Source organism: Pelophylax lessonae (genome assembly GCF_965119305.1).
Source record: "Pelophylax lessonae genome assembly, chromosome: 4".
In the NCBI taxonomy this organism is placed as follows: domain Eukaryota; kingdom Metazoa; phylum Chordata; class Amphibia; order Anura; family Ranidae; genus Pelophylax; species Pelophylax lessonae.
In genome coordinates this window covers 451,775,800-451,800,550 of record NC_138771.1, presented here as the reverse complement: position 1 = coordinate 451,800,550, position 24,751 = coordinate 451,775,800, and the positions used below count along the sequence as shown (strand labels likewise).

The 24,751-nt window shown below is 39.9% G+C and overlaps 1 protein-coding gene across 3 annotated transcripts in view; it reads left to right on the top strand.

The window, feature by feature from the left end:
* Positions 1 to 24,751, top strand: part of CAMK2A (calcium/calmodulin dependent protein kinase II alpha) — a 382,548-nt gene that overhangs the window by 104,890 nt on the left and 252,907 nt on the right. For all 3 annotated transcript variants that reach the window (XM_082256095.1, XM_082256096.1, XM_082256094.1), the window contains one exon: positions 13,031 to 13,125. In XM_082256095.1, the coding sequence (XP_082112221.1) occupies positions 13,031 to 13,125 (95 nt within the window). The remainder of the gene's footprint in view (positions 1 to 13,030; positions 13,126 to 24,751) is intronic.

Here is a 24,751-nt window from a genome sequence, read left to right as displayed (position 1 = left end):
TTAGCCATCCCGGCTAGTTATACTGGCAGATCCTAATGTGTTGGTTGTATGCTCAAGTCCCTCATATATATGTGCTGAGTGTCACTTTTTAACATCTTTTTAATGTGTTACCATGCAGTGTGCCTCTTTTTTACCTCTGTAATTTGAATTATGCACAGGCACAAGTGCCTAAATAAAATATATTTTTTTCACTTCAGTGGTTTGTAGCAGTGTCCTTAGTTGGTTTCTAGTGGTTGTGCCCCATCTTTCTGGGCCACACCACACCTTTTTTTCAAATTTTGTACCCCCCATCCAACGGTCACCTACTGTCCCTCCTCAGCCCATCAGGCGTGTCTATTGTACACATCACTCTGTGGCTGGGTATATTTTTGCTTTGATACTTCTGTGGCCCATTACGGATCACCAACAAATTTGTTTTTTTCCATAGGCATCAATGTGTTCATTGCTGGACTGTCAGTTGGGGTTGTCAGTCAAAAGTGTGTTGAGAAGAAACAAACTGGGAGTTTCACTACCAGTGTGTTACATATATACCACACATAGCCAAATGTTTGTGGATACCTGGTCATCCCACCTATTTGAGCTTGTTAGACATCCCATTCCAAAACCATGGGTGTTAACTTGTATAACAGCTTCCCCTCTTCTAGAAAAAAAAGCAAGTTTTTGAAGTGTGTCTGATGGAGTTTGTGACCATTCAGCAAAAATAACATTTGTTAGGTCAGGTACTCATGTAGGATTAGATTACCTGTCGTGCAATCAGTGTTCAATATCATCCCAACAGTGTTCAGCAGTGTTATGGTCAGAGCTCTGCGCAGGCTTTGTGGGCAGTTATCCTGGAACAGAAAATAACCGTTCTCAAACTGTGGTAGCAAGGTTAGAAGGGTACAGTTGTCTAAAATGTCTTTGTATGCTGTATCATTACCACCTGAACTCTCATGCGTGGTTGACACATTGTAAATTACCAGTGCCCTATGCTCCAGTTTCAAATTATAGCACCTTTCTGCTTTTGTCCTTAAATGTACCTAAAAGTAAGTACTGTATATACTTTGAGAGCTGGAGGAAAGGGGTTTCAAGTATTTCTATGATCAAGGTCTTCACACCACTGAATAGGAGCTATACTAGGGTCGTAATATAGTGGTAATGATTGTCATTGTCTGTATATACTTTACAAGGTGCTGCATTATATAAATTTGATATAAATGAAATTCTTGGTCTGAAAAATTACACCTGTAAATTATACAGCCATACAGACCAGTTAGTTTAGCAGCAATCTACCAGAGAACATATTCTGTTCTCAAAAATGTTTGCATACCTAGGAAGGTATCAGACGACCGCAAGAGGATTTGTGTTTCAAATGGACCCTTCTAACTAAGGTATCTACAATGGAGCATAATTCAGTGGAACATTTCCAGTTTCAGCTGTAAAGGAGCCAAACTAATTGGAATGTCTGTAAGGCTCAATAATAGTTGGCTCCAAGATGTAAAGATATTTATTAATGTGTGTTAACAGATTTTTTTTTTTACTTGCTTCTATCAATGTTTGTTAAATATGTATGTACATGTGGGTTAAAATATTTGCTTGTTATAAATACTGTGTATACCATGCTTTCTTATTTCTAATATAATGCCATAATTGTTGTGCTTTACTGCTATCCTAAGTTAGTTTAAGTCTACCAGTCAGCTCACACTGATTGAAAATGATGCAAACTCCAGATGGCTTATCTCATAACTGATTTTAACTCAGAAGTTATTGACCACTGCATTGATGGAAGAATTCTGGCTGGTTACCATGGTTTACTCAATGGTAACCTTTCTTTGCACTAATAAGTAAGATGTAAAGGATGAGTGAAATTATTTCAGGGACAAAAATGTTGCTGTGAAATCACTCTTTATGCCACTGGGGATATTTAGTCAAAGCCGAAACTTGATTTTGCTAGCTGATCTGCTTAGACAAAATTTAGTTTGGTTTATATACAGGATTTTATTTTATTTTATTTAGTGTTCTTTGAATGGGTGTTACTCTTTCCTTCTTTTTTGATCATTATTTGCTGTTTACATTACATTTTAATTAACTTTTTTCACTTTTTTTATTTATTTCATTGAAAAAAAGTAATATTGAGTCTAATCAGTGGCTATTTTAGAAAAAGAAGGGAATAAAGGATAGTTGAAAGAGCTTCTGTAACTCACAGAATACCTTTCACTGCACTCATGAAAACCACCCTAATTTTGCTTTCACAATTGACTCTATTACATTTTGCTAAAATCTTTAGAATTGCTACCAGGTTTTCCAGAAAATTAAAATTAGTATGATCTATGTAGTGATGTCAGGATCAGAAGCCTGTAGGCTCAAAACTTTTGGTTCCCAAAAATAAAACTCTTCCGCTAGGTTCGTAGAATAAATCCATTGCATCAGGACCAATGTGAAAGTATTTATTAACAAAATTCAGCGACTTATTATATAACAGACTCAGTGTTTTCAGATGCATAAATTGCACTCAAAAAATTCTTACATCTGAAAGCTGTGAATAAGAAACCTGGATATTCAAGCTTTAGAATAAAGTGTAACCTCCGTTTGCGAAGTACAGTACAGCTCATTAAAGCATGGCATCTGCCAAAAACAGGTTACAGAGCAGCCCCTCCACCAACACACCACAACCCAGGGAGCCAGAGTGTATCAAGTGAAGTAGATATTTTCTACCGAATGTGTTGATGAAGAAGATTATCTGTAACAGCTAAATATACTTTCTATACACTTAGGCAGCATGGTCAGCATATGCATATAATCTGCACGATATTTATTTATATTTATTTGATGTGTGCATACCTATAATGGATTTTAATGTATTAATATTTCCTCCCCCACGTGCCCCATCCCTTGACTTCTCTGTCAAGATCAAAGGCACAAACATCGACCCGTCCCCGCATGCCAGGGTACTAGGTGTTATCCTAGACTCCTTTCAGCCCCACATCCAATCACCTTCCAAAGCTTGCAGCCTCCAACTCCGCAACATCACCAAAATATGTCCCTTCCTAACCAATGAAACCACAAAACTCCTAATTCACTCCCTGTTTATCTCTTGTATCGACTACTGCAATTCCCTCCTCATTGGCTTACTGTATCTTTAAATAGGTTATCCCCTACAAAGTCCACCTCTCTGCTAATTCCTCCGTTGGCTGCCACTCATCCCTACAAATTAAATTAAAAAAATTATAATGATAACTTACAAAGCTATGCACAACTTGGCCCCCAGCTACATCATGAATCCAGTCTCAAAATACCAACCTGCTCGTTTTCTTTGTTTCTTCCAAGACCTCCTGCTCTCTAGCTCCCTCGTCATCTCCTGCCATACTTGCCTCCAGGACCTCCATCATCCTTTGCAATTCCCTACCCCAATCTGTCCAACTATCTCCAACTCTATCCACTTTTAGGTAATCCCTGAAAACTATCCTGCCTTCACCCAACAACTGTACTTTAATTTCCTTTATTAGCTCATCCCCCACAACGATTACCTTTTGTATTACTTGACCCTCCCTTTTAGATTGTAAGCTCTAACAAGCAGGGGTCTCTTATTCCTCCTGAATTGAATTGTATTGTAACTGTACTGTTTGCCCTAATGTTGTAAAGTGCTGTGCAAACTGTTGGCGCTATATAAATTCTGTATAATAATAATAAATAATAAAAAAGTATAAATAAACAATTTGATATTTTGATCATCTCTAGTGTTGATTTTCCCTTGATTGCTATATTATAAGGCCCCTTTCACACATGCGGACCGTTCAGATTCGCCTGTCAGTTTTTTAGGTGGATCTAAACGGATGCCTCATGCATCTCTATGGGGCAGCGGATGTCAGCGGTAACATGTCCGCTGACATCTGATCCGATCCTGTCCGTCAAACTCGGACGGATGGAAACCCTATTTTCCCTCCGTCTGGCGGATCGGACGGAATGGGATCGGATGAGAATGGACATCCGATTCCCCCATAGAGGACAGCAGGGACCTGACAGCTCCGTTTCAGCACACAGAGCAGAGACAGAGCTGCCATCCGCCTGCTTAGCGGCGGATCGGCGGTTCGATCCCCCGCTGAGAAAAACAGAGTCCGCAGATTGAGCAGACAGTGTGAAAAGGGCCAAAGTCCTAGTATATACATTTGATTCTTTGTTTGTTTTAAACATTATATTAATATGTAAATAAGCTTAAATGAGATATTTAATCACGGGGAAAATTATATGACTAATTACTACAAAGGTATAAGTAGTCTTTAGGCTTAAGCGCCCTTTCACACTGACTAGCCTTTCTTCTATTTTTGAGTGGAAGAAAAATGCATTGCCATTAAAGGGGTTGTAAACCTTTATTTTTTTTTTTATATATATATATATATATATATATATATATATATATAAAAAAAAATAAGAAACATGCTTTTACTTACTAGCCTCAATCCTCTTGTTCTGGTGTCCCCCGCTGGTGCTCCAGGCCCCTTCTCTTCATCAGATGCATAGCACAGCTCATTGTGTTCATGTTATATATATTTTAGCGTATGATATTGAGTTCACTTTGAATTTAGCACCGATTTATTTATGGTTATTTGCTTATGAATCGTATGTGGTGACACTACAAAATTGGCAGCTTTATTCTTCATCACCACCATGTGATCGTGGTTCACCTTTTTATATATAATTTTTTGGATCTTCTCAAATTACTTCATTGGTAGCGCATTGAGCTTTTTCCATTATATAATAGCATAGGATGCATTAGGGTGAAAAACCTTGAGGCTTTACAACCACTTTAAATCCTGTAGAGCTTTTCACACCAGTCAATTTGGGTCAGCTTCAGTTCTTTCACCCCTTTCCTCCCCAGGCCAATTTTCAGCTTTCAGTGCTGTCACACTTTGAATGACAATTGCACAGTCATGCAACACTATACCCAAATGTAATTTTTGTTTTGCAAATAAGTCATTTTTCTTGTTCACTGATGTGCACTGATGAGGTGGCACTGATGGCCACTGATAGGCGGCACTGGTGGGTTTCTTGAGTCACAGGTATAAATTTTTACTGCATTTTTGCAATTGAGCAGTGTGAAAGTAGCCTATGCCAACTGTGCCTAAGGCTCCGTTCACATCTAGGCGTTTTGGGGCGTTTTTGGGGCCTTTTTCTGCTCTAGGATCAGCTCTCAAAACGCCCAACAAGACAAATCCTATTCATTTCAATGGCCCCTGTTCACATCTGAGCGTTTTGACGCTGTATACAAAACGCCCAACGCTCAAAAAAGTACATGAGCTTCTTTTTGGGCAGATTACAGGCGTTTTCCATTGATCTCTATTCAATCTAAAAACGCCTGCACAAAAATCGCGGTAAAAATCGCGGTAAAATCGCGGTAAAAACGCCGCTAAAATCGCGGTAAAAACGCGCGAAAAACGCTACGCTCAGGTGTGAATGTAGCCTAACAGTAAATCCAGCCTCCTTTGAATGTGATGTTTTCACAATGACAAGTCATGATAGATAGAGGTCCTCCATAGCAGTATTTTTTTGTTTTCCTGATGAAAGGTTTTCTTGGTTTTCATAAGAGTTAAACAGATAAAGCGCCATCCTCTTTAAATAGGAACTTTATTAGATTTAAAATTCTAAAAATATCCCCTTAAACTGTTATTGTTCATCAAAGTGTACAGTTTTCTGCTTGACACACACTATATCATTAAATTCCCAGAGGTCATGCTCTATATTCAGTGCTTTTTTGAATAATATTCTTTAGGGGTAGAATGTTCTACATTTGATACAATGCATCATGTTTGAAGGTATAACACACTCTGGCAGTTTTCCTCGAGGTAACATTGACTTTGGCACAGTATGCTTAGCTTACTTCTTTTGCTGTTACATATTTATGCTGTTTACTGAAGCTGTTGTGGGACCAGGATACCAGTTTTGCATTCTACATTTCAAATATTTGAGACTGTGACATATGGTTTCTGGTATTTACAGATGAACCCATGGTAGGCATCATTGGTCAATGTTTCTGAGGGAAGTATTAGTTACAACTATGTAATTATGTACTATGTAGGATTTAAATTAATATAATTTTTTACGATTGCATGTAAAATGTATAAGACTGCTAAGAAGCATAGTTTTAAAGCAATTAACACAAAATATGATGTACATAGCCTTGCCCAAAAACAACATAAAGACATGTTAAGGAGAAACCGAACTCTAAGGCTGTGTCTGGAAAAAAAAGCATGCAGATGTCAAAGGATTAGTCATCAGTATCATCTGTGGTCATCCTGTAGGCAGGTGGAAGCGAGAGTCCCCTTTTAACATCAGGACAGCCACTTTGTAGGTGGGCTTGTAGCCATTGCCCTGCCCTCTGTCTTTAATTGTGGATGGAGGAATCTAGTTCAGGCTCTTGGGATGCAAGCAGCAGAACAGACAAGGTGATCTTGTGAGCGTTGGAGAGTTCCCCCTGAAGTTTAGGGAGGAGGCTCTAGAGCAGAAGAGGCCTATGGCCTGGGACTAGCACTCCATGGGACACTAGTGAGTACAGCACAGCTGCCCTCCTTTAAACCATATGAAATACTGGGACAGTTACTAGAACAGTTACTAGGACAGTTACTAAACTATTCCCCAGGAATTAGAAGTTAAATTTGCGATGCTCTGCATCTATTACCATGTACTAGATTGTTGTGTGGAACACACCCTGTATTATACCAACATACGGACTGTTATATTCTTAACTACTTTTATTAAGTAAAGTTGCAAACAAACAAACTGCTTTTCTCTTTAATGTCACAGCTGGGGATCGGTACCTGGGCAGCTTATTTTATGAAGATGCCCATAACTGCTCTGCGAAGAAGAGTACATTCAGTTACGAGTAGTGTCATAATAAATGTGAACTGTTTGGTGAAACCTGGTTGGCCAAAGAGCTGGTGGTGGTTTGAGGAACAGATTCACCTTCCTGAGAGATGACCTCCTCTGGTAAAATGAGCCAGGTGCCTTGGGCCCCTGGTTGATATGTACCCTAAGTATTTGGACTTTGGGAGATTAGACCTGGACCACAAATAGGACACAAACAGGCCTGTGCTATTGTGTGCTCTTGGCGAGAAGGGCTTAAGAAGCTGTGACCAGAGACTGTGACCCTTGGTCCTCATCCGTGCACATGTAAAGTGTGAGATTGGGGAAAGAAATAGTAATTTGCCTGAAGCTCTAAAAGGGGAGCCACGCATGTGTCCCTCACAAGTATAGTATACAGAGTGGCCCCGCTTACAACCCTGCAGCATATCTTTCCCCATTGCTGACTTACCATCCCTTGTTCTGCACGGTGTCTCTTTGTGGGGATGGGGCATACTGGTAGAGTCAGGGCTTTGCTTTCTCATGTTAGAGCCTCCTGCAATAAAAACAGTGAGAAAACCACAGTAGTTACATCACTAAATCTCTATCCAGATCTCCTAAAACTACCAATCAGAGGCAGCAGAACCCGAAATCTCAACCTGCAGATATACAACTATGAGGCTGTTGGCACAGAGATACACACAGGTAATTTTTTTTAGGATACTATTTCGCTACTATTAACATTTCAAAATTTTTCACATAACATAACAAATCTTCACTTTTTTAATTCAATTTCACTTTAAGTTGGTAGGAGCAAGGTTACCGTTTTTCAAAAATAGTGCAAATAATTTTCCAGCATACCAATAAATGGAATTTAAACTGATTGTAAAGTCTTTTTTTTTTTTTTTTTTTTAAATAATATTATATAGTATGTACCCTCTCTGTGCAATTCCACGCTACAAGCTGGCAAGGTAAAAAACCAGGCTGTGATAACCTTTATATGATAAAAGGTTGGATGAGATGGCAACTCTTCAGATGGCTAGCAAATCTTCAAGGTTGTTGGAAAAAGAGGGACTGCAATGATGTTTATTTCTCAACCCATCCCCCCCCCCACCCCACCCTACGAGGTTATACCCAATAAACATACTTACACGTCACGTACAGCAAATCCAGCTTTGACCTGCTGTGATCTGTCGTTCTTACATCATTAGCAGCCGGTTATATATTCCTGGTTTTTACAGCTGGCCCCCTGATTACTCTGCACCAGATCCTGCCTCCTCCAGTGCTGTCTGTAGCCAATACCTTTTGGGATATGTGACGTGAATATCCCAGGAGGTTGCAAGAGCAGGACCACACAACTCTCTTGCCTAGGGGAGAATGAAAGCTCCCCCCCCCCCCGACCAAAAAAAAAAGGATTTAATTTTTTTAATGTGGAGGGGGAAAGAATACAATGGTGGAGTTGGAAAGTGTAATTTTAATTTGAAGTTCTGCTTTAATTTCAGCACAATACTAAACAGAGCTCAGACCCAACCCTAGCACCATACCAAAACCACACAAAATCTGAGCAGACTCCTGTCTCATCAACACAAATGTCCAACAGCCGAGCTAACCTGCAATAACAATAAACTTGCTTCATATGCATGCTCCAGCAACGCCACTATCGATTAAGTGTAATGCTTTCACCTGTCAAGTCTCTATTTCACTAAGACCATCTTCACATTTCTCCGCTCTGGTGTATTATGTTAACACACGTGTTATGTTATGCGTTAATGCACACTGTGATTAGGCAGTCCATTCATAAATAGTACTACTACTAATAATAGTAATACATATTTATGTTGGAGTGCTCACCCTTCAAGCTAGGTACTAGTACTCCAGGAGTAAAGAAAGGGTTATGCACTCCTCTTTAGGCAGAATTCTGCTGGCAGAATTCCAGTGACAGCAAACAAGTTCAATACATATGAGGGTGGCCAAAGGCCTCTCATCACACCATCTTTTAGGATGTCCTCCTGACAGTGATTACTTTTGATAAGGACAAACACAGCACAAGCTGCTTTGTTCCTAGATACTCCTTCATTGCTTTAATGTCTGCTTTAATGTCTCTTAGAGCCAGGCGGTAGCCACCTACAATGCTCCCCTCTTGAGCCTGCACCTGTTTCTTTTGCCCAGGTAGTCCTCTTTCTCTCTGTCTCTAGCTTCCTTTTCCTTAGTGGTCCAGTCCAGGTCCTTTCCCCTGCTGGTCAACTCTAAATATGCTTTTCAGCCTGGCAGCCTGTCCCCAGCTCTGGATCCCTGCTCCTCTCTCTCCGATACACAGCCCTCTCCTGGCTCTCCTTCTGGTATCTTCCAGCTCTCCTTCCTCTCTCATGTCCTTGGCAGCTTTATTCCCAGTTGCTCTTCCCCCTCCAGACTCTTGGGTAGAGTCCAGTCCCAGCTGCACTTCCTTCTTCCTCTATACACTGGTGGGGGTTAAAGCCCAGGAAAATGATGCAACCAGTCTGCATCCTCATTCTTTCACTTTCTTCTGCCAACTGTCCAGCCAAACAGCAGGGAGCAGAGGGATGAGCTGTGGCATGGCAGTAACAAGGGTCGGGCTCGGTGGCTCCCACAGCATAAAGTGGCCATTATCTAGGGCTACACATATCAGACTAAGAATAACAAAGCTCATCTACTGTGTATAAGCCTTTACTTACTCCACCAGACAAAAGCCCGGGACAATGATGCAACCAATCTGCATTCTCATTCTTTCACTTTCTTCTGCCACCCTGTCCAATCTAGCAGCAGGTAGCAGAGGAATGAGCTATAGCATGACTGTAAGAAGGGCTGGTCTCTGTGGCTCCCACAGATTAAAGTAGGACTACACACGTATGAATCAAAAAACAAAGCTCATCTACATAAGCTATGACTTACTCCACCAGACAAATGTTCCATTATATTGTTGTATTCATTACCTAGTAAATTTGGGTCAAAGGATCACTGAGCAGTTGACTAACAGCACAATGTGACCGCTATAACGGAATCACTCCCTCTGGGTAACCTCTGGATTATTTTAAAATGGATAAACAGACAAGCATAAACATCTTTTGTCAGTCAATTGGCTGGAAAATTCTACTTATCAAGTTCAGCTTTAAAACTGCAGTGAAAGATTGTGAATTTATTTCAGCCAATGATAAAAAAAATGAATATACACATACCTATATAAGATTCCTTGTTAATAAAGTTTTCTAATAAAAAGACACATATGTATTGCAAAATGCACATACTTGCATATTGCTAATGCACAATGCTTATTGCTAATGAATCAATATTTGTACATATGTTAGCACTAGTGTAATTGTTTTAAATGTTGGGTCTGTTGAGCTAGAATGCTTTTCCTTTATGTTTAGGGGCCAACAAAGACATTTCTTCTTTCTGATACACTTATCATCAAAGTAAATGGTTTATTAAATTTACAAGTCTGCATTGTGAAATTCCTGACATATCACAATATACAGCAAATGCATAATATTATATAAACACTCTGCCTTGTATCATCATTAAACAGCAGTCCTTGACCATCAGTCACACAATAAAGGACTCTCTTCTGCTTTACATTTGATATTGCTTCGATTATGACTGGTGTGTATTAGGAGTGGCATTTACAGTACTTGACCTGCCTGAGGTTAACTGCATCTGAACAAAGCACATCCATTCCGTGAGTTGGGCCCCATTGCGAACTGCCATCCTTTTAGGTTGTGGAGTGCATACACACCTTTTGAGTGTTTATTTGTACCACACAGATTGGTAAAGACTGGCAACATTAGAGCTGGTGTAAATTAAGGGGCCTGTATTGATTATAGTGGATTTTATTGTTTGCACTTTTCACTTTATGTTATTTGTATGCTTGTTTCTTATATTTTTATATTTATTATTTTGTAGTGCTATATTTATTTATTTATTCTCTGTCACCTTTTGGGATGTATCTACAGCAGTGTAAATTCAGAGGGCTGTACTGATTATAGTGGATTATATTGTTTGCACTTTGCAATTTGTTATTTATAAGATTTGTATTTTAACATGTTTTTATATCTATTATTTTGTAGCACTATATGTATTCATTTATTCTTTGTCACCCTTTGGTGTAAATCTACAGCAAATTGTGACTGGGGGTATATACAGTGTATGGCACATAGTGTTGCTCTGTGGTGTTGTATTTATTGGGTTTGTGTATTGCCAGGACAGTACGGTAATGTTTAGCATGCATGGACCTAACATGGAAAAATAAATCTGATGCTAGCTCCACTATAACTATTGTAGTTGCTTTTACAACATGCAGATGGTTGGTATAAGACAGTTACATCCCCTTAGGTTATAAAACAAAAATCATTACCTATTACCTAAATATGGCAATCTCAACAAAAAATGAACTCTAGGCAATCAATGAATTGCTAGTATAATCCAGGAAACTTTGCAGGTCCGATAAATTCAGGGAGTACCATCAGAGCTTTCTTTTGAATTTTATATAACCCAATCCTGCCAGAATTAACAAAATTTTCAAAACAGTTTTAGCTGGGACCACAGTCTCTTCCTCAAGATTAATTGCTGTGGAACTTCTTCCTCTGAGAGCTCCAGAGGGTGGTGCTTGGAACCCAGGGTCTACATTTTCATAGGCTCAAATTCAGGTTCTATCAGAAAAGAAACATGTAGCATATAGCATATGTAGGGATGATAGATGGGCAGCCAGAACCCTAGAAATGCTTAGGTGAAAATTAGAGCAGCTCAAGAGTTAGGCCTAAACTTTTGAAGAAAAATACGCTGCTGCCAAGGAATCCAGCCTCATTTTGCCCGCCATGGCACTAGATTACCCCAACCTTGCCTGGATGTTAACTTACACTAAGAAGAAAAGAAATGGTAGTGTGGCCTACACAAATTAGAAGGTGTTTTGTAAATTATGCACAAACGTCAAAGAGCACCAAATAATGCATTGACATGTTTCCACAAAAAAATACAAAATCATAAGTCTAGGATAACCTTATCATTTTAATCCCCCCCTTCCCCCCTGAGTATCCCTTTTCCTCATTTGCCTTTTTTCTTTTTGTTTACAACCTTTTTCCAGAAGTCCTTGGTCTGGTCAGGTGATGCTTCATGTCACCATCCTCCAGTGGGGACCAGGTCCTGAATGCTGCAGCACTCAATTGTGAGTTAATGGCATGCCCCAAGTGGGTTTAATGATGCTGGCAATCATTCAGCCTGAAAGATGACCAGCACTGGATGTCAGAGGAGAGATGGAGTGAGCATATCAGCAAGAGCTTTTAATTTTAACTAGCATAGGGCATTACTTTAAAAAAAATAAATGTATTGGTGATGGGCTTAACTCCTTTTAGAGTGAAACCAAAGAAGGCATTATCTGAAACCGGCTGATGTTTGTGTTTACAATAAACATTCTGATTACTGCATGCGGGCCCACATGGACCATTTCCTATGTTCCAACTTAAGAGGTAGGTCATGTCCCATGAGGTAGATGAAATGCCTTTTTTATCTTTAACGTTTGTGTACTTGACAAATTAAAGTGGAAATCAAGGTAATTGTTTTTATCTATACCAGATCAGCGCATCTTACCATTTATTTATCACTCTACAGCTATCATTCTCGATATATCAGGCACTAAATATCAGTTCTGATCAGGGTAACAATGCCTTTGGGCTGTGAAGGTGGCACTGCAATAAACTGGCAGTGATGCTGCCACTTCTACTCGCAGTACACTCCAGAGATAGAAATCTCCTGTGACATCAGAACTTCTCCTGTGATTGATAGATGTTGACTAGATACTAGATGCTAAACTAAATCACTTATTAAGGCAGTGGTGTCAAACAGGAGAGGCCCTCCTGGCGTGTGCTGCTGTGCTGGAAGTGGTCATTTGGACTATTTTACAAGTTCACTTCTACCAGTAAATAGGATAGAGGGGAGGATCAGTTGGATTGCCCACATTTATGTTAGGACTTAATCCAGCCCAATGGTTACCTCTATGATTTTTTCATGACAAGTTTTGCCTTAACATGGTGTCTTTAAACAACATTTTATTCATCAGCAAACAGCTATGCTTATGCAATGTAATTTTTCTACAGTACAATCAATTAACTCTTAAATTTAACTTTATTAATCAATCCGATTTGTGCATGTTGAAGAAAATCACTAAATAAAGCAATCCATTGACTTTTCTGTCTCTTTTTATTCCCAGGGGAGCTTTCTCCATTGTCCGTAGATGCGTGAAAGTTTTATCTGGGCAGGAGTATGCAGCAAAAATCATTAACACCAAGAAGCTTTCAGCTCGAGGTGAGTGCAGGCTGACAACCTTTATTTCTTTCAAGCTGCCTTTGCCTGATAAGGTCACAGCATCATATGGAATAAATCTAGATCTTATCTGTTTAAAAGAAATTAAAAACCTAGCAGTACTGGATAGAGAAGGCCAGGGGTGTCATGATGTTGTGTAAAATAAATAGTAAGAGGAAAAGACAATAGGAAAGGAAGAAAAGTTACTAATAATACAAGTAATGATAACATATTATCTACTAAACAATATACAAGAGGATCAAACTGAATGGGATCTTCCAGGCATTCCATATATTGAAATGGATAAAACACATTTCTATTAAAAACATATTGTAAAAAAAAAAAAAAAAAAACATATGAAGCTGCACAAATTTTTTTTGTGACCATCTATTGGGCACAATTTCCTCATGCCCCGACATGTTTCAAAATTGCTTTCTTCCTCAGGGGAGCTGAGAATATGTTAATAATCCCCAACAGATCACATAACATGCAGCTAATAAAATCACTGCTGTATTGGATGGCCATAAAACCCTACCCCCCAGGGACAAACCCAGGAATGTCTCCCTTAACATAATATATGTGTGCTAATCTTCAGCGATATTACGGATGTTTAAAAAGTAGTCTCCCATTCACATAGGCCATAAGTGCCAAGCTAGACACAAAAGTAGGCTCAACTCATTCAGAATATGCACTGCCAGAAAGGAATGCACAAACAGAATGACATCCCAGGAGCATCAGTCGAAAGAGACCTTTTTGACTGATGTCTCTTCTGTGTAGAGAGTGTGTATCCTCCACTCCCAGTTAATGTTCTCACCATGCCTGCCCTCTTTGTTGTAGTTGTGTATAGTTCTCCTCCTGTCTCAATTTTATAGTCTGTGTGTGTATCCTATTATCCTTGTTGGAGTCCTCTTTCTGTCTCTTCTTTGCAGTGAGTGTGTATCCTATTCTCCCTGTTGATGTTCTATCTTCTCACCATGTTTCAACTTTGCACTGTGTGTGTATCTGATCCTGTTTGTTCTATTTATCTTGTTGGAGTTCTCCACATGTCTCTATTTTGTAGTATGTGTATCCTGTTCCCTTTGTTGGAATTCTCCTCCTGTCTCTACTTTGTAGTGTGTAGCTATCCTGTTCTTCTTGTTGGAGTTCTTCTCCTGCCTCTTCTCCTGTCTCCTCTCTCTTGTATTGAGTGTGTATCCTATTCTGTCTGCCGGTGTTTTTCTTATGTCTTTACTTTGTAGTGTGTGTAACCTATTTTCCTTGTTGGTATTCCCCTCCGCTCTATACTTTACAGTGTATGTGTCCTTTTCTCCCTGTTGGTGTTCTCCCTCCTGTGTTCTGTCTCTACTTTGTAGTGTGTGTATGTGTGTGTTTAGGCAGCCCTAATTTACAGCCAGTAATGGCTATGCTTGCTAAAGGCAGCTCTTACCGACCTTCTGCAACAGGAATTAAATAGAGTATGCACACACCTGTAAAAGGAAGATACTTCTTACATTTTAGGTCCTACTCCAGAAATAAGGAAGGTCCACACGTACAGCCTTTTATTATTTTGTACTGTGACAGAAGCATAATGCACAGTACTTTACACCACAACCTTCATCTTCACACTTCCATTCCTGACATGCATCTTCAACACAGACTTAGAATGGCTACCCCTCTCTTCCATTGACTTCACTGCAGGTCCCCCATAGGTGGGTTCTCCAAATGAGCTTGTACGGACTTATCCTGAAGGTTTCTCTTTCTTAGGCTACAAGCTTACATGTTAATATACCAGGGATAGCCTATTCTCATCAAACTCCGCACCAGGCTCTTCTGGCTCTACTCTATATAGGGTGCCTTAGCTCCACCTACTATACCCATCCAGGAGAGGGACCAAACTAAAAGGGGTACTAACCCATATTTTCATGTGTGTAGCCTCATATTCTTGTTGAGTTCTCCTCTTGTCCCCATTTTGTAGTGTGCCTGTATCATATTCTACTTGTTGGAGTTCTCCACTTGTCTCTACTTTGTGATGTGTATATGTTTTGGTTCCCGTTTGAGTTCTCCTCCTGTCTCTATTTTGTAGTGTGTGTATCTGTTCTACTTGATTTAGTTCTCTTCCTGTTTCTACTTTGTAATGTGTGTATCTGTTCTCATTGTTGGAGTTCTCCTCCTATCTCTAATTTTTGAGGATTGTGTGTATTCTATCCTCCTTGTCTTTGTAGTATATGTGTGTGTATGTGCGTGTCCTTTTTTGCTTTTAGAGTTCTCTTATCTAAGATTTGTAATGTATGTTTCTTGCCTTTCTTGTTGAAGCTTTCTCCCTATCTTAAATCTAAAGTGTATGTATTCTACCCCTTTGACAGTTACCCCCCGCATCCACACTTTTGAGTTCTCCTTCTATCTCTTTGTTGTGTTTCTATATTTACTTGATACATTCTGCCCCTACATTGTACTGTGTAAATCCTATCCTCTCTGTCATTATGTGTCATAATATGTAGGCACCCTTTTGTCACTGATTTCAGGCATTTAGTTGTTTTTTTTATCTATGTATACAGTGCCTGGAAAAATTATTCATACCTTTTGAAATTTTCCACATTTTGTCATGTCGCAACCAAAAATGTAAATGTATTTTATTGGGATTTTATGTGATAGACCAACACAAAGTGGAGCATAATTGTGAAGTGAAAGGAAAATGATTAATGGTTTTCAATTTTTTTTTACAAATATCTAAAAAGTGTGGCATGCATTTGTATTTAGCCCTCCTTACTTTGATACTCCTAACTAAAATCTAGTGGAACAAATTGCATTCAGAAGTCTCCTGATTAGTAAATAGAGTCCACCTGTGTGTCATTTAATCTCAGTATAAATACAGCTGTTCAGTGAAGCCCTCAGAGGTTTGTTAGAGAACCTTAGTGAACAAACAGCATCGTGAAGGCCAATAAACACACCAGACGGGTCAGGGATAAAGTTGTGGAGAAGTTTCAAGCAGGGTTAGGTTATACAAAATATCCCAAGCTTTGAACACCTCACAGAGCACTGTTCATTCCATCATCTGAAAATGGATGGCACAACTGCAAACCTAACAAGAGATGGCTCTCCACCTAAACTGACAGGCCGGGCAAGGAGAGCATTAATCAGTGAAGCAGCCAAGAGGACCGCGATCCTTGTAACTCTGGAGGAGATGCAAAGATCCACAGCTCAGGTGGGAGAATCTGTTAACAGGACAACTATTAGTCATGCAATCCACAAATCTGGCCTTTATGGAAGAGTGGCAAGAAGAAAGCCTTTGCTTAAAGAAAGTGAAAAGAATTCATGTTTGAAGTTTGCATGAAGCCATGTGGAGACACAGCAAACATGTGGAGGAAGATGCTCTGATCAGATGAGACCAAAATTTAACTTTTAGGCCTAAAAGAAAAACCACTATGTGTGGCGGAAAACTAACACTGCACATCACCCTAAACACACCCTCCCCACTGAAACATGTTGGTGGCAGAATCATGTTGTGGGGATGCTTTTCTTCACCAGAGACAGGAAAGATGGTCAGAGTTGATAGGAAGATGGATGGAGCCAAATACAGGGCAATCTTAGAAGAAAACCTGTTGGCGGAAGTTCACCTTCCAGCAGAACAACGACCCTACACATACAGCCAGAGTTACAATGGAATCGTTTAGATCAAAGCATATTCATGTGTTAGAATGGCCCAGTCAAAGTCCAGACCTAAATCCAATTGAGAATCTGTGACAAGACTTGAAAATTGCTGTTCACAGACGCTCTTCATCCAATCTGACAGAGCTTGAGCTATTTTGCAAAGAAGAATGGGCAAAAATTTCACTCTCTAGATGTGCAAAGCTGGTAGAGACATACCCAAAAAGACTTGTAGCTGTAATTGCAGTAAAAGGTGGTTCTACAAAGTATTGACTCAGGGCGCTGAATACAGATGCACACCACACTTTTCAAATATTTATTTGTAAAAAGTTTTGAAAACCATTTATCATTTTCCTTCCACTTCACAACTATGCATCACTTTTTGTTGGTCTATCACATAAATTCCAAGTAAAATATATTTACGTTTTTGGTTGCAACATGACAAAATATGGAAAATTTCAAGGAGTATGAATATTTTTCAAGGCTCTATATGTTGTACTTTTTTCTTACTATCTAGCTTAATTTGATATCTATTTTAGCATTTATCTCAACTGTAATCTTATGTATTTTAATTAAATTTAAATAAAGTTATTTTAGTTTATTCAACAAGATATATGGAGTTTATAGATTTGTGAAATTGTAGCAGGCTCTGTGAAGGTTGTTTGCACTTAAGTTGATCCCATTTAAAATGCATATCATAAAAAAGCCTGTAAGAGGGGACAATCCAGAGAATCTATTAAGGAGGCTTTGGGTTCTTCTCAATGTCTAATGACAAATAACGCAGTTTTTTTTTAGTCCTAAAACCCAACCTAATCTCCAATGCCTCTCACAATTCTTTTTTAACTATTTCATTCAGGAAATAGAAAATAAGTTAAGCATTAGGGATAAATCTCACACAACATGATTATTTTATATCAACTTTTACAAGGCTGTGTGGTGACCAGACACATCATCATGCCAGGAGTGTTATACAGTATAACACACTATTCTCAAGTCTAGCATTGAAGATTAAAGCACTTCAACTAAAGCATTCTGCTGATGAGAATCTCTGATTCCTAAGAACAATCTGCTTTTTGCTTAAAGTTTGACAAGATGAAAACACTTTTATGCAGCTTGTCTGCAGATCTTTAGAGCCTCAGCACTAAGTAAACCAGCACAAGACAGCTGATCATGGGCCAATCTGATATGCGGACCTCTTCATAAAAGTTTCCAGCAATTTTTCATATGGCCTGTATTTGTGTTTCTTTTTTTCCTTTCACTGCATAAACAATATATAAAGCAGACAAAGGAAAAAAAATCAGCTGAACTTTAACCAGTGGAGGAACAGTTCATCTTTATATGCATTTCCCAAAAATGCCTTTATGCACCACAGTGTCTTCTATATATATATATAAAATGCTGTGCTAAGTGCGGCAAACAAAAACCCACAAATGTCAGCTGCTGACACCATTGTCCTTCCTAATCTGTCCTGCAAATGGCAAGAAGAACCCCGCACTAAATGCATGGTATGTTCGCTCTTGTAGCTCAGATCTTTTGCAAGTAATGTAATTGCAAGTAAAGAAGAGTGTAAAAGGAATCTGTATTCGGATTTGGTTTTACGAAATTATTGCAGTATCTGACATTGGTGACAGCATGGATATAACTAAAACCATAGGGTGTAATAGCAAAACCAATTTTAGCCCATTACCCAGTTCTTACGTGAAAACAATAATAGTTTTCTTTCAGTATAGTATATATATATACAGCTAAAAAAAATTAAAGGAACACTTTGAAAACACATCAGATCCCAATGGGGAAAAATATCATGCAGGACATCTATACTGATATGGACTGGGTAAAGTGTTAGGAACAAAGAATGTTGCATCGTTTGATGGAAATGAAAATGATCAACCTACAGAGGGCTGAATTCAAAGACACCCTGAAAATCAAAGTGAAAAAATGATGCAGCAGGCTAGTCCATGTTGCTGAAATTTCATTGCATCAACTCAAAATGGTACTCAGTAGTTTGTATGGCCCCCATGTGCTTGTATGCATGCCTGACAACTAATTTACTTACAGCAAGTCGGCGCGTACACCGCATGAGAGGATACAGGAAGTGATGTGTTCCACAGACTCTACCAGAAGTGACGCTGGAAGCTCCGCCCTATGTGTTTTGTCACAATGACAGCATCAGAAGCAGACGTCATTGTGACAAAACACATAGGGAGGAGCTACCAGTGTAATTTAGCCACTTCCGATAGAGTCCATGGAACGCACCACTACCCGAACTCCCTGTATCCTCTCATGCTGTGTACACGCCGGCTTGCTGTAAGTACATTAGTATGTAATTTAAAAAAAGGAACCATACAATGTTGCACTATGAGTGATTGTTTTTAATGTTTTTACATGTAAAATGAGGCACAAGGAAAAAGATATTCCACCGCATGTGAACCTTAGGTCTGCCGCTTTAACCACTGGTTGTCATCCCGATGTGGATCCTAGGTCTGCTGTCCCAAATATTGATTTCTGTAGATGATGATTACCCCCAAGAGGGGTGAGCTCTCTGGTGAGTGAGGCACAAGAGGGGGAGCATGTTTGTGGAACACTAGCAACCAGCACTTATTTAAATAAAATAGTTGGAGCAATTTAAAGAGCACCTGTCACTTTAAGAGTGTATAAGGAACTTTTAAGGAACTGTTTTTTAATGCTTTATGTTTTTATTTTTTCATTTTTATACACATTCTGTCTACCAGCAGTCTTTTGTGTATAAAGCACAGTTGTGAAGCACTTTAAAGAGCACCAGCCACTTTTTTGATCACTGAATCACGGAAATGTTTTATTTTAATGATACTAAATTGCTGTTGGTTTTTTGCATTTAATTGCATTTACCTTTCCCAAATACTGATATGCACCTATAGCACCCTATTTATTTGAGCATAAGGCACTTTATGATAAACAATACCCTTTCAGAGGCATATTTACATTGAGAAGCAGCGCTCACCCACTATACATTTTTTTCATTATCAAAACATTCCCCTTTCTCAGGGGTGTTTTTAGGATGGCAGCAGCTTTTAAGGTTAGGCCCAACACAACACATTGCGCGGAACTAGCTTTTAGCATTTTTTTTGATTCTCGACGAGGGCATCACGAAGCTCCTAAACAGACTGAGGTGTAACCTGGTGGCGTCGGATGGACCGAAACATAATGTCGTAGAGGTGTTCTATTAGATTTAGGTCAGGCGAACTTGTTGGACATTCAATGGTATCAATCCCTTCATCCTCCAGGAACTGGCTGCATACTCTCGACACATGAGGCCAGGCATTGTTGTGCATCAGAAGGAACCCAAGACACACTGCACTAGCATAGGGTCTGACAATGGATCCAAAGGTTTCTCCAGAAACCTAATGGCAGTCAAGTTGCCATTGTCTAGCCTATAGAGGTCTGTGTGTCCCTCCATGGATATGCCTTCCCAGACCATCACTGACCCACCACCAAACCCGTCATGCCAAACAATGTTACAGGCAGCATAATGTTCTCCACAACTTCTCCAGACCCTTTTACTTCTGTCACATGTGCTCAGGGTGAACCTGCTCTAATCTGTGAAAAGCACAGGGCACCAGTGGTGGACCTGCCAATTCTGGTGTTCAATGGCAAATGGCAATCGAGCTCCACGGTGCCGGGTAGTGAGTACAGGGCCCACTAAAGGAGGTCGGGCCCTCAGGTCACCCTCATGAAGTCTATTTCTGATTCTTTTGACAGAGACATTCACATCAGTGGCCTGCTTAGGGTCATTTTTTTAGGGCTCTGGCAGTGCTTATCCTGTTCCTTCTTGCACAAAGGAGCAGATAGCGGTTTTGTTGATAGGTTAAGGACCTTCTATGGCCCTGTTCAGCTCTCCTGGAGTAACTGCCTGTCTCCTGGAATATCCTCCATGCTCTTGAGACTGTGCTGGGAAACACAGCAAACCTTCTGGCAATGGCACGTATTGATGTGCCATCCCAGAGCAGTTGGGCTGCCTGTGCAACCTCTATAGGGCCCAGGTATCGCCTCATGCCTCCAGTAGTGACACTGACCCTAGCCAAATGCAGAAATAGTGAAAAACAGCCAGAAAAGATGAGTAGAGAAAAAATGTCAGTGGCCTTCACCTGTAAAACCATCTAGTGCACCTGTTGTAACCACTTCCATAACGCTGGACGTCATGACGTCACGCCCGACCTGGCAGTTGTAAATATTGCTATAATCTCGGCTGCATAGCCGAGATCATTTTTTTTTTTTTATCTCTTTCTTTCCAGGCTGTAGGAGAGATCTGAAGTCTTATTGACCCCAGATCTCTCCATAAAGAGGATAAAGAGGACCTGCCATGCACTATTCCTATTACAAGGGATGTTTACATTCCTTGTAATAGGAATACAGTGATCAAAAAATAAATAAATTAAGGGAAAGTGTAAAAAATAAATAAAATAAACAAAAAAAAAAAATTAAAGTGCCCCTGTCCCCGCGTGCTCGCACGCAGAAGTGAAAGCATAGCTACGCCACGCCCACATATGTAAACGACGTTCAATCCACACATGTGAGGTATCGCCATGAATGTTAGAGCGAGAGAAACAATTCTAGTCCAAGACTTTCTCTGTAATTCTAAACAGGTAACCTGTAAAAAATGTTAAAGCATTGCCTATGGAGATTTTTAAGTACCGAAGTTTGGCGCCATTCCAGGAGTGTGTGCAATTTTAAAGTGTGACATGTTAGGTATCTATTTACTCAGTGTTACATCATCTTCCCTAGGCTCTCTGCTAAAAAAAAACATTTATAATATTTGGGGGTTCTGAGAAATTTTCTAGCAAAAAAAAGATGTTTTTTACATGTAGGAGCGAAGTGCCAGAATTGGCCCAGTATGGAAGTGGTTAATTTAATTAACAACAAAGCATCTGGAACTGATTAACAACCTTCTCTGCTACTTAACTGACAAGATCAATATCCCAGGAGTTGAATTGACTTGATGCTAGACTCTAAATAAAAAGTGTTTCTTTTATTTTTTGAACAATATATACAATATATATAGATATATGTATACAATATATAGATAGACAGACAGACAGACAGACAGACAGACAGACAGACAGACAGATAGACAGACAGACAGATAGACAGACAGACAGACAGACAGACAGACAGACAGACAGACAGACAGACAGACAGATAGATAGATAGATAGATAGATAGATAGATAGATAGATAGATAGATAGATAGATAGATAGATAGATAGATAGATAGATAGATAGATAGACAGACAGACAGACAGACAGACAGACAGACAGACAGACAGATAGATAGATAGATAGATAGTCATTGACACATGGTAGGCATTATATAGCTCCATGCTCCCTATTTAGACCTGAAATCACAGAAATTGGCAGGGGCATGACTTCGCTTGGAAGAATGGAAGAATGGGAAGCTGCCTTCATTCCCAGCAACTGCTGCACGAGGCTGTTTCTGTGTGATCTCTTAGCAATTGCTAGATGTGGTGGCATTGATGTCCTCCAGCCTATGAGGAATCCCCCACCCAGGGACGTAACACATCTGGGGGGAGCTTAGGCGTGACATCATTAGGCATGGCCGCACACAGTGGAATACCGAGCAGAGGCTGTTTCTGTTTCTGGTCTTACACTAATGATTAAAGAAATGAATCCAGTTGTATATATGAAATCTTGCCAAGTTTTTATGTGTGAGTATTTATATACAGTATGTATTTATGAGCATTAACGAATGTGACAGAGAACACTAAATGTGGAGCTGCTGCTTTGAGGAATTGTTGCCACAAATTGGAATGGATTAAGTGTATGCATGTGAGATTAAACTGTTGGGGTTTCCCTGTCTATAAAGGGGAAGCAGATTGAGGTTAGTTATACCTTTGAAGTCATTGAAGCCCCAATAAACCTCTCATTATTGGAGGTTTCAATGAAGGTGAGCAGACCCAAACACTTGTGGTGGTGTTGGAAGTGGTACACACTGCAGTATAAGGAGCCAATGTCTGCCAATGCACTCTGGGAATTGGATTTTGTTTTTCTTTATTTTACGAACACTTTTTCATATTGGACTTTGTTGGGAAATTACTTGAAGACTGACTTTATTTCCTCTTACCAGTTTTATTTTCACAGCATTATTATTATTATTATTATTAGAGTTGGGCCGAACACCCCCTGGTTCGGTTCGCGACAGAGCTCCTAAACATGTAAAAAGTTCAGACATGAGCCGCAAACTCTATTGAAGTCTATGGGACTTGAACTTGAAAAATCAAAAGTCCCCATTTAGAAGGCTCATATGCAAGTTATTGGCCATAAAAAGATTATGGGGGCCCAGGTACTGCCCTGGAGGACATGTATTAATGCAAAGCATTTTTTTTAAAAAAAGATTGTTTTCACAGGAGATGTGATTTTAATGATGCTTAAAGTCAAACAATAACAATGAAAAATGTCTTTAAATATAGTGTCTGGGGGGTCCTCTTAGTCTGCCTGTAAGTGGCGCATCTGCATCATGTATAGAACCTGCTACAGCAAAACTAACATATATAAAGAAAAAATAATAATTGAAATTGCTGTCAATACAATACCATTGCCAGCAATTTCAAAAATGTAAAAAAAAAAAAAAAACAGATTGTGGGTCCCACCCAATCTATACCTGGTCTGGCAGGCCAGGAAAAGGGGGGGCGGGTGAGTGCCCCTCCCAACCATAGCAGGCCACATGCCCTCAACATGGGGGGGTGATTTGGGGCAGAGAGGGGGCCCCCAGATCCTAGCCACCCCCCCTATGTGAAGGAGTATGGGGTACATAATACTCCTACCCATTCACCAAAAAAGTATCAAAAATAAATAAAAACATGCACACGGTTTTTGACAATTCTTTTATTAAGAATTTTTTAAAAAGTCCCCCGATGTAGATCCATCATCAATCATGATGCCCACAGCCACCGCCGGACCCAGAAAAAAAAGCTCTGCCCGCAACAAAGGCTTACTGCCGTCTGCCTGCTCCACTAGCTGACAGTTCTTAAAAAGGTAAGGGGCGGTGACATCACCTGGTGGCACCACCGTCGTGTGACAATACTGATCGGTGCAAGCTAGGTCACTAATGTCACATAGGGTGGTGCCACCAGGTGATTTCATCAGGTGGCTCTGTCCCTTGCCTTTTTAAGAACTGTCAAATCGTGGAGCAAGCAGTTAGCTTTTGTCGTGGGCAGAGCTTTTTTCTTTTCTTTTTTTTGGATCTGGCGGTGGCGGCGAGCATGGTGCTTGATGATGGTTTGGCTTGGTAAAGTAAATTTAGTTTGCTCACTGTAATCAGTGCATCTGCATTCTGCTAGTCATTTCTACTCAGTGTGCTCAGCTGCTGCCAGTCTATTAGCTCTCTCTGCATCCAGAGACTTGAGAGGTTTCTGGAAGATAGGTATAGGGGCTATACAGATGGCAGCATAAATATTGATATAGCCCTGGCCAATCCCATTGACACAGGCTCTGAAGGCAAGCTGAGAGACTGTATATATTCAATGAGCACATTGAGCTCAGGGTCTTTTCCTGGGGAGGATTAGTCAAGCTTGGAGGGCACGTGGTCCTTCAGGCAATGTTGCTATGTATGCTGTTGTGAGGCCTCAGGTGGGCCACCTGAAGGCATGGGATGCTGATACCCTGGAGCTAGAAAGAAAGCTGCCCGAGGGGGGCTATCTTCTTAAGATCTAGTCAGATATCACCAGAGTAAGGTGTCCCTTTGAAATTGGAAGGAGGCAACCAGCTGTCCTTGGGCCTTGTAAGTACAGATGCTTCTAAGAAATATTGGGGACCTGTGTGCTGTTGCCACCCCTTTGGTGCTCGAGAGAGTCAACGAAAGGAGTTTATAGTTAAGCACTACTACTACTACCACCTTAAAGCTGAAGTTTGCGACAAGCACAGACTTTAATATCGTTTGTCCAGAAAGAAGACCTATGTCCTTAAGTTGTACATATTTTCCGTTTTTTTGGAGTATCCCACTAAATTCTCT